This window comes from Drosophila obscura, unplaced genomic scaffold (assembly GCF_018151105.1).
Source record: "Drosophila obscura isolate BZ-5 IFL unplaced genomic scaffold, ASM1815110v1 contig_150, whole genome shotgun sequence".
Classification (NCBI taxonomy): domain Eukaryota; kingdom Metazoa; phylum Arthropoda; class Insecta; order Diptera; family Drosophilidae; genus Drosophila; species Drosophila obscura.
In genome coordinates, this window is record NW_024542736.1 from 7,269,931 (window position 1) to 7,284,053 (window position 14,123).

At 42.9% G+C, this 14,123-nt stretch overlaps 2 protein-coding genes across 2 annotated transcripts in view; one reads left to right on the plus strand and one right to left on the minus strand.

The window, feature by feature from the left end:
* Positions 1 to 14,123, plus strand: part of LOC111066827 — a 60,894-nt gene that overhangs the window by 37,495 nt on the left and 9,276 nt on the right.
* Positions 300 to 13,773, minus strand: LOC111066831. Its single transcript, XM_022355732.2, has 4 exons — positions 13,623 to 13,773; positions 2,228 to 2,422; positions 1,142 to 1,252; positions 300 to 1,069 (listed from the first exon to the last, which is right to left on the minus strand). Exons 1-4 carry the CDS (start codon positions 13,678 to 13,680, stop codon positions 843 to 845), a joined length of 591 nt encoding a protein of 196 aa, XP_022211424.1. The 5' UTR covers positions 13,681 to 13,773; the 3' UTR covers positions 300 to 842.

A 14,123-nucleotide genomic window follows, 5' to 3' on the forward strand; every position in this document is an offset into this window, starting at 1 on the left:
CTGCTTGCAGTAAAATAATTACTTAAAAGTAAATTGAAGTAAATTCATTGCCTTCGAATATTCATTGATGATTCCTCCCTCACGCAGCTGACTTCTCACTGTAGAGGGAGTTTTTATTTGATTGGCATTGGATAGTAGCTAAGCTTAATCCATTTTGTATTGGACTCTCGAAATCTGTTTCTGTTCCAGTTTTGACTGCTTTGCTATCGTCTTTGGGTTTGTCCCTGGGCTCCATATCTTAGATCTCTGCGGATTTGTCTCCACTTAAATGAGAACTTTCCCACTTATGTTTTGTTTTCTTAGCAATAATCTTTATTTAAATTGGTTTTTAGGAATCTTAAAATATGTACAATCCTAGTGGTAATATTTAACAAAGGAAACTTCAGCTAGAAAATGCAACTTAGCTTAGGAATGCCTGCAAACGTTAAACTAAAATATACAGATGCTACACGTAAAGAGATTTATAGAACCATTTGGGGGAAAAAGCTGATGAACAGATGGAGAAAGCTATATATTTCATACGATTGTCAAAGATGCGCTGCTTAGGAATTCCTAATGGAATGAAAACTCTTTAATTTGTGGATATGAGATGTCAAAATAAAGAATTAATTCGTTGACTTGTAGAGTCTTAAATGAGAGTGGATTCTGTACAAAAGCGCAAAAACTATATCTAATCAGATCTTAAATATATATGAGCCTAAATTCATGCAAAAGATACAAAACATTAAACTCAAACTTAGCCTAAGGCATTAACTAAATGGAGACCTACTCTATAATCTAATAGGCATCGGCAAACTAAGTCTATGGAAAGGAATGCTGCTGGGTGGGTGGGTGGTTGGTGCCTAGGTGAATATATCTTCGACCAGCTGCTTGGTGATGATGCGATGCGGCCGCGTGGGGTTCACCTTGGGGCGCTGATAGAGCCGGGCATTAATGGCGTACAGCCGGGGCGAGAGATCGCAGCGCACGTTGAACCACCAGTCGCAGACGAAGACGGCCTGCGAGAACTGAGTGCCATTGGGGCAGAGGAAGGAGGCCTGGCGTCCATCAATGTCGCAGTAGTGCCAGCCTGGAACAGAACAGATCTCTCAATCTATGCTTCGAAGAATATTGGTATGGTGGAATGGATGAAAATACTCACCCTGGCAGCGGGTCTCCATGTCGGCAAAGAATCCGGGATACTCCTGCTCGTCGCAGTAGAAGTTCGTGTAGGGCACCGCCGACAGGATGGGATAGTCGACCCCGGGACGACCTGTGAATGATTTTGTTATTGCAATTAGTGAGTCTCTCGTTCCAACAAACAAACAAACAAAACCAAAACCAAACTGCATGTCACGCATTCGGTTTCCAATCAATTTCACTTCATCCAACCTTACTGGCAAGAAAACCGCCAGAAAAAAAATGTGTGTGTGCACCCCCCAACGCCGGACAGGCTCCTCCCTCCCAGAATGTGTCAAATGCAGGTTCCAGTTCCAGTCCTGGTCCAAAACCCGAAAAAACAGAGGCCCAAAAAAATAAAACGCGCATAAACAAATCCCCGGCACTCGGGTCGGGTGGGGGGTGGGGGTCTCTGGCACTAATAAATGAATTTACGAGTAGATGCACTTCTGTGCCAAATATTCATTCCGTTCGGGCGAAAAATAATTTAAAATCTCGCTCGCACTCCGCTTTTTCGAGCCTGATGCTGATGGCGCCCGAAATGCATTTCGCCCTCATCTTCAGCTCCAACCCGAACGAAAAAAGCTGAACAAAAAATATATTTTGGCAGTGGCCGGATCCGGATCCCCCCACAGTTGAGACCGAGTCCAGAGGTGGCTGCTGGCACTGCTGGGTTAGGCTGAACCCCCACCATACCCTCGCCATTGGTGGTCGTGGCTGTGGCATCCTTAATGACCAGACGGGGGTGGGCGTGCATATTGATTGACTTGTCATTGGCATCAACAAATGCAACGAGGGTGGGTCTCCATTCCATAGTTTATATGCAGGAATGCAGGCGATCTCTCGCACTGGCATTTATATATATAATGAGTGAGTAAAAGCTATAAAAACGGACTGGACATGGATGCTGCTATTCGTCACAGGTGTTTGACTAGACTCTAAACAATCAAAGTCACATTTTGGGAAGTGAAAAGTCATCTAAAAGTCTGAACCATACTTGGATGGATATGTTTCCGGCTTCTGATACACCACTGAAGGTAGTCTCTAAAAATTACAAACAAAAACTTACCCGGAATGGATTTTCCCAGCTCCAGATACTCGCGCACCGATGGACTCAGAAAGTTTTCGGGTATCTCGGGCAGATCCTTCTCCTGGCTGCCGCTCTCATCGTTCTCCAGATCTTGCTGTGGCTCCGGCTCAAAGTTGACCGGTTCTGGGGCCCGTGGGCGTTTAGCTCGCTTCGATCGCACCGTTTCGCGGCAATCTGCAAGCAAATGAAACATCAGATTAGCCATCAGACATCAGATATCGGATTGACCAAGCCCCAAAAGTTCTCTAAAGTTCAAGGTTTCGCCGGGGGCTGGGGCCAGCTTACTACGATGCCAACATTTGGGCGCTAATGTCAAGAAACGAATACGAATTCAGCCACTCCTAACCCAGTTCTCGAGACGGTAGCGACGGTAGCCCAAGCCAAGTTAACTTTAACCTCAAGAGTGTCTGACCCGCTTTTGGCTTTTGCTGCTGGCGTTGCAAGCAATTGTGCAACAAATGTTCTCTCATTCTGTTGCAGTTGCCGCCGTTTGCTTGTGTTGCTGCTGCTGCTGCTGCCGCTGCTGCTTCTGATGACAAGTTTCGTGCGGTTGCCGCATTTTGCCTGCTGGCTGACCTTGCGCGCTTCTTTGGCAGTGGGAAAAGATTTGTCTCTGACTAAAGATCTCTCTGCTGTGGTAATTGCTTAATACTATTTTCTGTTTTTTTATTGTACCCTTTCAGAGAGGGGTTTTTGGCTATAGTCGGAAACAAGCAAGTTATTCCAGGCAAAAACATTAATTCGATTCTGTAAGGCACGTGCTTGCTACCCACAAGCCTGGTGGGCCTCGGTGCTGGACCGAATGTTGAAAGTAAATGTCCAATTTGTAGACACAAAAACCTATCTGATCTAGCATATTTTCTTAACAAATATTACTTCAATTAATTTGTCGAATTTCTTAAGTAAAAGCACAGAATGCATTCCTGTTCCTGTATTTTATTGGTTAAATAAAAAAATATTGTAGAAAAGAGTATAGAAGATTCGGCGCAGCCACTTTAACTATTTATTAGTATTTTTATTTTTGTGCATTCTGGTTTTGCTTTTCCGATTTTGCATAACTCCGTTTTGGGGCTCATTAGGTTGATTTGTTGTTGTACATAAACTTGATTCATTTGCGGCTCTGATCTGCCTCGCTTCGCTCCGCTTAACTCAGTTCGTCCGCTTCCTTCAGAGAGCAGCCCCCACACAAATTTATTTAGCATTGCCTTGGAAATCTGTTTATATGTACATGTTTATTTTTTGAGCGAACCTCTTTAATTTACATTTTGCATGCTCTGCCGCGGCTGCTGTAGCTGTCGCTGTAGCTGCAGCTGGAAGCGGACTTGAAAACTAGTTCTTAAATTGTATTCTACAATACGTTTCACGCGCAATTTATTCACATTGGTTGGCAGTTGTCGTCGTTGCCTGTTGACTTGTTGCCTGTTGCAATTGACCTTAACCTTGTTCCGGCGCTGCGCTGTCTGTGAACTACTCAGTTCTCGGTTCGGCAGCGTTTTAGGTTGTGTAATTGCAGTGTTGAATTATGGCATAGTATGCCTGCCTGCCTGCCCGATCGGTTATTGTTGCCTCGTACATGGGCCTTTCATCTGATGTCGATTGTGGTGCGGTGGTGTCGGTGTGGGGGGAGCAGAACTCGAGCAAGGGAAGGCGATTTCAATGCAGCTGTTCAAAGCAGCTATAGTTGATGACTAAGCAATCGATCTAACGAACTAGCTGCGATTGTAATCGAAAACTTTAAAAAGATTCGAAATCAATTTAAGTTTTTATTTAATTGTTTTCACTCTGTATTGGTAACAAAATAAGTAATAGTATAATCATAATCTGTATAATTTACGAAAACGCCGACACCAAAACGAGATTTGGATTTGGAAATATTTGTAATAACAGCAGAACTTCTGCTGCGACTCCTTTGCTAAATTCTTGTCTTTGTCGCTTAACAAAAAGGCCTGCCAAAAGTCTTCTAACTCGAAATGTAATCTATGAGCACATAAAAGTCTGATCAGTCGTTAAAGAACTCGTCGTCTCGTAATTATAAAAATCGTTAAAATCTGTTCATAAATATTTTATAGCCTTAACTCTAACTAAGATAAATTTACGATTGCCAATGCAATCTGGGGACCAGAAAATAACGATTTTCTTTATGGTTTTTGGAAGTGAGAAAAAAATATTGGAATGTCCGATAGAGCGACGAAACTTGAAGCCAGTTTGAAGTATTCTGCACAATTATTTGATTATTCGTTTTCAACACATTAGGAAGTTTTATTCCAGTTTTACATTCGTAGTTGCAGTCATAGAAGAACTCGTTCCAAGCGATCTTTAAATGAATGGTAATCGATATGAATTATGATGCAATCCACACGCATATGTAAATATGTCCAAATAATAAATAATACAAAATAAAAATGCCCATAAATCCGGCACCACAGAAAATAATCCAATTTACAAATAAGTAAGTATTCCGTTCGGTTTGGAGCCCAGCCACACAGACCAGCTAATTATTTGTCCCGAATGGCCAGCACACGCCTCAGAGAGCAGAAACCAATTAGGCAGAGTCCCGCCTCCTGGCACCCATCTACTACGTCTACTAACTGCCAGGCTCCCTCCCACTCCCACATAGAGAGCAATCGAATGCAGAAAGCATAAAATTAAAAAATTAAATTATTAGCGAATTATAACACACACGTACAGTGATGGGAGGGGGGACAGGGACGGCTGACAAATTGCAACATTAAATTTCGCAAAAATAGCAACAAAATTTATTACAATTGAAATAATTACTGCGAAAAAGAAAAACAATCAAATTGTAATTAGAGTCGAGTTGAGTGGAGTGGAGTCGAATCGAGTCGCGAGAGAGGCCAACCAGCAATTGCGGCGACAAATTGTAAAAACTTGGCACTGATACGATACCTCCATACACATACCTACACTCGGGTATCTTTGTATCTGTATCTGTATCTATAGATTGGCCATATAGCCGCGTCCATTAGCCACGTATTTGTTTGCGGCCTAATGTCAAAAAAAATTTTGTGCGTGAGAGAAAAAAATATACAAAAAAAAAAAAAGTATATTTCTTTTTGGGAAAACGGATGGGGAGTGCGTTGTTGTCATGGCCTGGCTTTGGGGGCACACCCCTTTGTCACGTCAGGCCCGGCCCGGCCCGGCTCGGCCCGTTTGGGGCTTGGGTTAGGTAACCTGGACGGACGTTGGTGCGCCGCCACTCTCTGCACTGCGGCCGCCGTCCCGCATCCTTCCACGGGTTGGGGTTTCTCCATCAAATCTGATGATTTCGTTTGGTTTTTTTGCGCCGCTTCGGCTGCTGGTGGGTTCGGTTCGTTCATTCGTTCGGTTTGGTGGCCTGTCGTCGCCAATGTGATTGGGTTTTCTTGCTTTTGCTCTTTCTGTTTCTATTTCTATTGCTGTGTTGGTTTGGTTTGGCTTTGGCTTTGGTTTTGGTTTTGTGCAGTCGCATAATTAAAGTAATTGCCTTTCGTTCGGTTTGGTGGTTGGAGTGTGCGCGAAATTGAGTCAGCAGCTGGGATGGGAATCGGGGGGGAAAATTAAACAGAAACACAGCGCACAGCCAGCCACTGCCACTGCAACGCATTTCACAATTGTGTAATTGTCGTTTGGGGTTTGCTTTGAATTTTTGGCACCTTTTGTTCCGACACACCGCCACACCATCGAGCGACTGATAAAAATCGCAGCAACTTCAGGCCTCGTTTGGCCAAATAAATCAAATTTTCCCACAAAACTTGTATCAGCGTAAACGCATCTGAGAGTCGGGCCGGGCACGCTATGGCTGCCTCTGTCTGTGGATTATAGCCGTGGAATAGGAGGACTCTCACGACTCCGACTCCATGGTTGGGCTTATGGCAGTGAAGTTCGTTCCACATAAATTAAGCTTCGGCTTTTCTCTTTTTATCAGTTATCGGCAATGTCCTGATGGAATTATTAATGTATTTCTCTCATTGCCAGGACGCGAAAGGTAAAGTTTTCAAGAGAAAGTCTGACTAACTAATTGTTAGTAAGAAATTGTTTTTGCATCTAAATTAAAAACTTTCTATATAACAGCGAAATATGTTGATTTATTAATTTGATTTTTACGTGACAAAATCTACACAAGAAAGGAGTATTTTAATATTATATAAAGTGGGAAATTTTCTATTCCTATTTAGTAAAATATTTTGGGCTTAAATAAACAATTATCAGGCTCTTATTTATCGTTTTGCTGTTTACCCTAAGCGAGTTTCCATGGTGTGTGCCAAGTGCAAGTTCAGTCATTTTTCTGGGTAGATATTTGCCTCTGGAAAACAAAGTAACAGAGACCAAAGAAGAAGCAAAGAAGAAAAGAGTATGCATAGACTAAAGAAGAGCATAGACTGAGAATAATTTCGTAGTATTAATTATATTTCTTACTTAGGTATATAAAAATATGAACAAGTTTTTAGAATTGATTTATTCTGGTTTTCACTAGAAAATAAATTGTTTATGGAACGTTTTGTTTCTCAGTTCCTTCTTGTTGTTCCTTTGTACAAATTAAAGAGAATTTCAATTTCTGGCAACTGTTTTGAAGTGTCTCCTTAATGAAGTACTTTAAAATAATTTACTAGCATAGCGAATATCTTGTGAGGGGAGATTTTGCATTAAAATTCACACACACAAAAATAAACCCATAAATAATGCCCGTTCTACTGGGCCTTAATCGGTTAAAGGGTTCAAAAAGCCAGCCATTGAGCCAGCCAGAGGTGAATGCGAGCAGCTCCACACCAGGCGACAATTATGGGTAAATAAATCATTTATAAAAAAGCAAAAGACGTCGCCACGGCACATCCTTCCACATCAACATGAACAGCAACTGCCGGCGACAGCCGGAGAGGCAGCCACAGCCCACTGCCAACAGCCATATCCACAGTCAGGGACAACGGCACTCTACCACCAGCAACAACAAGATGCATAATTCAGTTGCCATGATGAGCACACGATGGAGCATGGTGGGATCTCGGATCCATGGAACTGTGCTCTCCCCTCTCCTCCTGCTCCTCCTCTTCGTTCGTTGTTGTTGTTGTTGTGGCTGTACGTAAAGCGGCGCAAAATAAATTAAGCTCATTATATAATTGAATCCTTGATAGGCTGATTATCCACACGGCTTGGTCAGCGGTGTCTCCTGTCCAGTCTACGCTCATACCACCCACCCCCCCGCACCATCCGCTGCTCATCCGCTTATTAAAAGGATAATGCCCAGTCAAACGCAAAGGATGCGAAATGGCCAAACGCAAAAATTATGTAAATGAATTTCCTGTTGCATGCTGCGGCATGTGGCGCGCGATGCACGTTGAAACAAACGAACGGGATCCATGCGTCGTGCAGCGACATTTCCATAAATCTGCCAGGTGTGCCACGGGTTAACCTTAAAAACATCGCCATAGAAAGAGATATGTGTATATGCCATGTAGAGTACTCTAGATAACTCGTCATAGATTTTTGTTTTAATCAAATTTATCCTCAATCGATTGCCACATTTTTTTAAAGATTTATGTAAAGAAATGGTTGGTTTGGGTAGTTTTTTTCCAAGTAATTGGATGTCTCAGGATAATGCTGTAATAAAATCGACCACAGCGAATAAGATGACAGTTTTGTGGTTCCTTAGGATTTTAAGACACACTAAATTAATATTGAACTTTTGCAATTGCCAGCATAAACTAATGCAGTTTTCTTTATCCACAAATCAAACGAACCCAATGAGATATTATTGTATGTGGAGCACAGTTTGTTGTGCTTGTACGAGTAATGCCATAATCAAAGCCACTTCCATCTTTTAGGCCGCCAAAAAATCAACTGAACCATCAACGAAAAAATTGTCGCGGCGGGCTCCACCTTAAAAATAACGAAAATAAAATAGGTTTTATGTCGCTTGATCGCCGCCAGTTGTGCTCTGCTGTGCTGTGTTGTTGGGGCCAGTCGTATATTTTAACGGCAACTTCATGCAGTCACGATTTGTTACACACACACACATATATATATATATATATATATATAGATCTAGATATATATAAGTATGGCATGTAGGTATATATAAAAGTGTGTGTGTGTAGTCACAGCCTCCTTAATCTATTGACTAAATGCATTGCATAAACTGTCGGGCCAAACCTCTGAGCCAAAAACCTAAAACAATGCCACAAAACGAACGAGTTCGCTCGCGTTCATGCGCTCGTGCAACGACTACGACGACGACGACGACGACGATGTCTACGCTTTCAATGGCCGCAAATAGCTCAAAGGCACAGGCAGGCGCTTTTGTCTAGCCAGCACCCAGTCCAGTCCAGTCAGTCAGTCCTCCTGCTGCACTCCCTGCCCGCCCAACTATATGGTTGCAACGTTTAAATTATGAACGCAGCCAAAAATCTATTTGGATTTGGCCAAAAACAAATCCACAGGCCGGCCGGGGAGAACTATTGGCCTAAACCCACCCGCCCATAACCGACCATATAAAATTTAGTACGAAATGCCGTTAGAACAGCTCTCGTTGTCTTTGGATTGTTATCGCTGGCCATAAGACACCCACCATAACTATATAACTATATCCAAAGCAATCCAGTAAAGCGCCTTAAGCGTTTCCAGTTAACTACCACGTAAGCGGGCCGCCGCTAGGCGCTCGAGGCCTCCGATTTCATGGGCGGTGGCCAGAGTAGAGCCTCGTCGATGTACAAGTTTCGGTCTGCTGGTCGGGCTGCTCAACAGCAGCTCATTACAAGCATAAATTTGCATTTGGGTGTAGGAGGTAGCGCCGGGAATTTCGCTCGAGGAAGGGTTTCCTGCAGCACGTTGCAAGTTGTGTGATCAATCTTACAAATTACATTTATTTATTTATTTTTTTTTGTGATTTCGGTTTGATTCTACGGGGCATTCAAAAACGGATTTTAAAAAAGAAAGCACCACTTTGTGGGTCTAAGTTAGCACCACCAACCACCACATGAATTTGTTTTGTTTATGCTTTTGCAGCAACACCATAACAAAACCCCCCAATAGAGTTTCCATTGCATGGACGAAGCTCTCACCTACTTTAAGGCACAAAATAAACAATTATCCTCCCAAACGCTGCTGATCCGATCATCGTTGTCTGCTGCAAACACTCACACACACAAACACAGTTTAATAAGCTTTTATATGTAATTATGTATTTTTATTTCATGTTAATTGCATTGAAAGGCCGCGCGGTGAGTGGTTCCCACAGTTTTCCAAACCGCCCGTCCGTCCAAAGGATAGAGAGAGAGAGGGAGAGGTGGGAGGACGCTTTCCGCGTGCTGGCCCGGGCAGTTTTTCATGTCGCATGTCTCATAAATATAAATGACTGAATTTTTCCGCAATTTGTCGCACACAAAACAAATTTCATTTTAATTGAAAATTATGCCAGAGCATTAACATGAGCCGCTATTTAATGGACTCTGTGGAGCATTTTGTGTGGATGATGCTGTCGCAGTTTTAATGCAAGTGCGTTGAGTGATTCTCTGAAAAAACATGACAAAGATTCTGCAGGCAGTTTTATGGATTATAATCCATAGAAAAGGAATAAAAGTAATACGTACATAATAACGATGAGAGCTACCGAAAGACTTAGAATCAGTTTATGAAGGCAATTATAAGTCGTTGTGATTATTAACTTGCATTTAATTTCCAGTGTGGATAATTTAGTTTATCTACAGATCGTAATTTATAGCATTATAATTCTGCGCGCGTATTGCTCTTGAAACTTTAAGAGTTCTAGAAAAACTTTTGCAGCTTAAAAATTGGTGCAGGTTTCTTTTTTCGTAGAGAATATTGCTTGTATTTTTTTTTTTTGACAAATTGCAAAAAACTCAATCGGAATTAATGCTTGGGATTAGTATTATGTGTGTGACATGCCGCATTTTTTGTGCAGTTTATCGCGCTGTTGTCTTGGGCCGTGTTCGGTCGAGCCATTTGCATATGTCAGCTGGGGAGGTGGTCTCCCAATGGTCCAATGGCCGGGCCGATGTGTTGGCTGTTTGGTGGCTGTTGGCTGACAGCCGCATAAATTGTTTTCTCGTGTGTACCAAAATGTTTGACTTACGCGCAAAAATGTTTGTGCGCAGGCAGGTAAGTCTTTTGTGTGTCTGTTTGTCTGTCTGGCTGTATCGGGTCAGAGTTGTTTTTGTTTTTGTTTTTGATTTTTGTTTGCAGGGTGTTTGCATTTGTTGTGTTAGCCATGCATATAAATCAATTAATATGAACATGCAGAATGTTTTTGTTGCAGTGCATTGCGTGTGTTGTCTGGGGACGAAGCCCGGCATAGTGTGCTGCACCTGGTGCCACGGTGGCTTTTAACCCACATCCTAGTGCGGCAAAGAATTTATTGACCTATAGAGTGGAGGCTCTAGTATATCATAAAAGTTTCCGCATGGAAATCATTTGTCGTTTTCCCACAATTAGCTAGCTGTGTCTTTGGCATCGCATCTCGCAATAATTGAAAATCATTTGCATTCGAATGGGGCAAATCATTTGCTGTGCCGATGATGCCTAAAGCGGATGTGCTGGCTTTTAACCCAACAACAGCAGCGGCGCATAATAAGCAGCAGCAGCGGCAAAAAGGTTGCTTAGCAGTTAGTGGCATGCATTACGTATACGCCGTGTGTTGCTGGCTTGGTGCGGCGGCTGATTTGTGTGGCGGCTGGCTGCGGCTGCCTGTGTCGGATGAATGCTTAATGTGAGTGGGAAGCCATTCGTCTCGAGATGGGCCCCCTTCAGCTTCAGGGACTTTGTTGTACATGTACTCCCAGACCCAACACAGAGCAAGATCCGCTGCTGCTGCTGCTGCTTAATCGCGACTTTATGAAGCACTTGGCATTACCAGTCACTTTCAAATTTTAGATTGTGTCAGTTGTTCCGAGTGACTGTATTCCAGGCGAGAGTCTTTTTAGAAGGATTCAGTTGCCCACAAAAAGGGATGGAACGACTAAGCAACTTCCACGTTGCCATGGTTCCCAACTAGACCCCGGAACTCCACATCATTACAGGGTATACCAGCAACAATCTGCGACGCTTTGACATTTGCCTCGTCGCCGCTGTGGCTGAGTGGACAACAGACACTTTTGACATGAAATTTGTATTGAATCCAAGTAATAATCAAACACAATGCCAGAGCCAGCCAGATGCCAGCCAGATCGACCCGACTGTTAATTAGAGGCAGGCCACAAATCGCACCTCGTTGAAATGGCAAATAGCAGAAAGCAGACGACGGCAAAGGCGGATCGCGGATCACACAGCCTTCGACTTGGTCTCTTAATTTTATTACTTTTTTATTCGTACATGGTATAGGTACATACATACATAGGTACATATGCAGCTATGTATAAAAATTGCTTTTGCTTTTGCATTTGCCACAGAAAATGTCGTGCAGCATTTGGTTCGGTTCGCTTTGGTTCAGCTTTTTGGGGTGCGGACTTGGGCAACCTTCAAATCTTTGCCAAATGTCAAGTGGCAAATAGAACTTTCCTGTCTAGCTGTCTGTCTGCCTGCCTGCTTGCCTTATGGCTAATGGTGATGCTGGTGATGGGGCTTGGCATATTAGAAAGTCTTGGACATAACGTCTCATAAATAACCTGAACTTTTGCCACATTGGCCAATAAAGCATACAAATATTCCGCAGCGTTGTTTCGTGTCGAGTCTGGGGAGATGTTGCAAGGCTCTCTTCCCCAAAACGCCCCATACGCTACGCATGCGCGCCAAATGGCTGGACAGCCAAGGTGGTGTGGGGGGCAACCAACACCGATCCACGGACCATAAAATGGAAAGAGACACGCAGCCATCGCCAACGTTTTGGAGGCAGTTTTCGGTTTTTGCGGTTTTGGCGGAGCTTGACACATCAAGGCAGGCACAGGCACCACACTCGTTCCCACCTCCACCACCAGCAGCATTCATTCACACACACTCGCACGCAAAGATACACGAAATACATACGCAGATACGTCCATCAAAGTGGCGTCGTTGTCGTGTAATCTGCTTGAATTTATTGCGCTTAACTTGCATTTTTCTGCGTGTAATTTGATTTAACTAAATCCGAGCCGAGCCGAGCCAAACCGAGAGCCAAAAGAAGAAACGTGTGGCAGGTTGGTGTGACCATAAATGCGCGGTTCTTGCTGCTGTACGGATAGATACTCTATGTGGTGGGTGCTTGGACTTTTGGAATGGAAAGGAGCAGCTCTCTCGAATGCGAATGCGATCTCTCTCTCTCGATCTGCTCTCAAACCCATACATCAAATAGCCCCAAAATCAATATGCCACCATGCCACATAACACGCAGCGAATGATTGATATGCAAATTCCTGCATTCGGTTTGGTTTTGGGGGTATGATTGAACGAGGCAGCAGCGATTGGCACACGCCAACAATTTGCACCTACATATAAGATATTTGAATTGCGACCCGACATTTCCCGTTTTTGGAATTTGACTACAAATTTTCCGATTTTCCATAGCAGTACTTACTACTCGTGTTTATTAATCATAATATAAATAAATCATTCACGTACTATAATGAATGATTTAATTAGAATGAGAACACAAAAGAAAAGTTGCTTGGATTACATGCCAGATTTTTTTTACTCCTCCGCTTCCTTTTCAAAGTCTCTGTCTAAATGTTTGGGGGACAAAAAACTTCAAGCAAGCCCTTACCAGCTCAAGTTTTAGATCTCTTAGATGAGCGTTGTACTTAGCTTATCACTCTGATGAGTGGAATGATCCGGCAGAGACTTCCAGCATACTGCAGCGGAATATAACATAAATACATAGGAGCAGACAAACTTTACACAAATATAATTACATTTATATAAGTGCTGGCATAGAGCAAGAAACCCATTTGATCTAGTCCCTCGGACTAGATCACATAGACTGCATATTCTGCAGTGTGTAAATATGTTTGTACTCGTATTCCATTATACATGCTGGCCATTTATGCTGATGCTTGCATGTACGTATTATATTTATGTACTCTGTACATAATCCAATTCTGCTGCAGCCTAAGCGACAATTATGTTTCGGTATAAAATCAGTTCTGACACACCCAAGCAATCGAGCGGTCATTCATTTAAATTCTGTTCTTGTGCAAGTCTTCACATCTTTACACCTGGAATTCTTTGTGGTGGCAGTACCTCTTTTTGCAACAGGAAAATCTAAGTATTCAAGTCATTCAACACCAAGTAAAAGTCCTTTGCATATTTATCTGTGTTTCCCCTCTTTCAATCCTCCACAAGTGTCTTTGATGTTAGATAAGTAACGGCTAAACAAGTCCCGATTCGACAGGTACATGGCATGCGGGTACCATTGATGCCATGCTGAGGGTACTTTTGATTTATTTGCACTTACCCGTAAATAATAAATATCCACAAATAATGATAAACACCAAAGTTATCCTGGGCAACATGTTGTGGCTGCTTTTGCTGTTCGGCTGCTCGGTTTCTTGGATATTCGGCTATCGTTATGGGGGGCACTGGGACTCTCTCTCTCTCTATCTCTATACACTGCCTCTCCTACTCCGCTTTGCACTCCGTTTAATGCACTTGAAGAAAGGCGATTGGCAAGAGAGCCGCCAAAAACCGCGATCGTTTTTCACACAATATTAACGATTACCGATGTGGGTAGGGAGAGGAGTACCGCTGCCGAAACTAGCTGAAATCTCACAGCGATTTAACGAATCGTTAAATTTCGTTTTATAAAACAATTACAATCAATCCGTTTTTATTGGCAACAGTCTCGCAGCGGCAGCAGTGGCAGCAGCGCCTACCTATTAAGACAATTTGCAATTGCAGCACTCGTTTGTTTGTTTGTTGTTGTTTTTTTTGCTTTTATTATTTTGTTGTGCCTCTG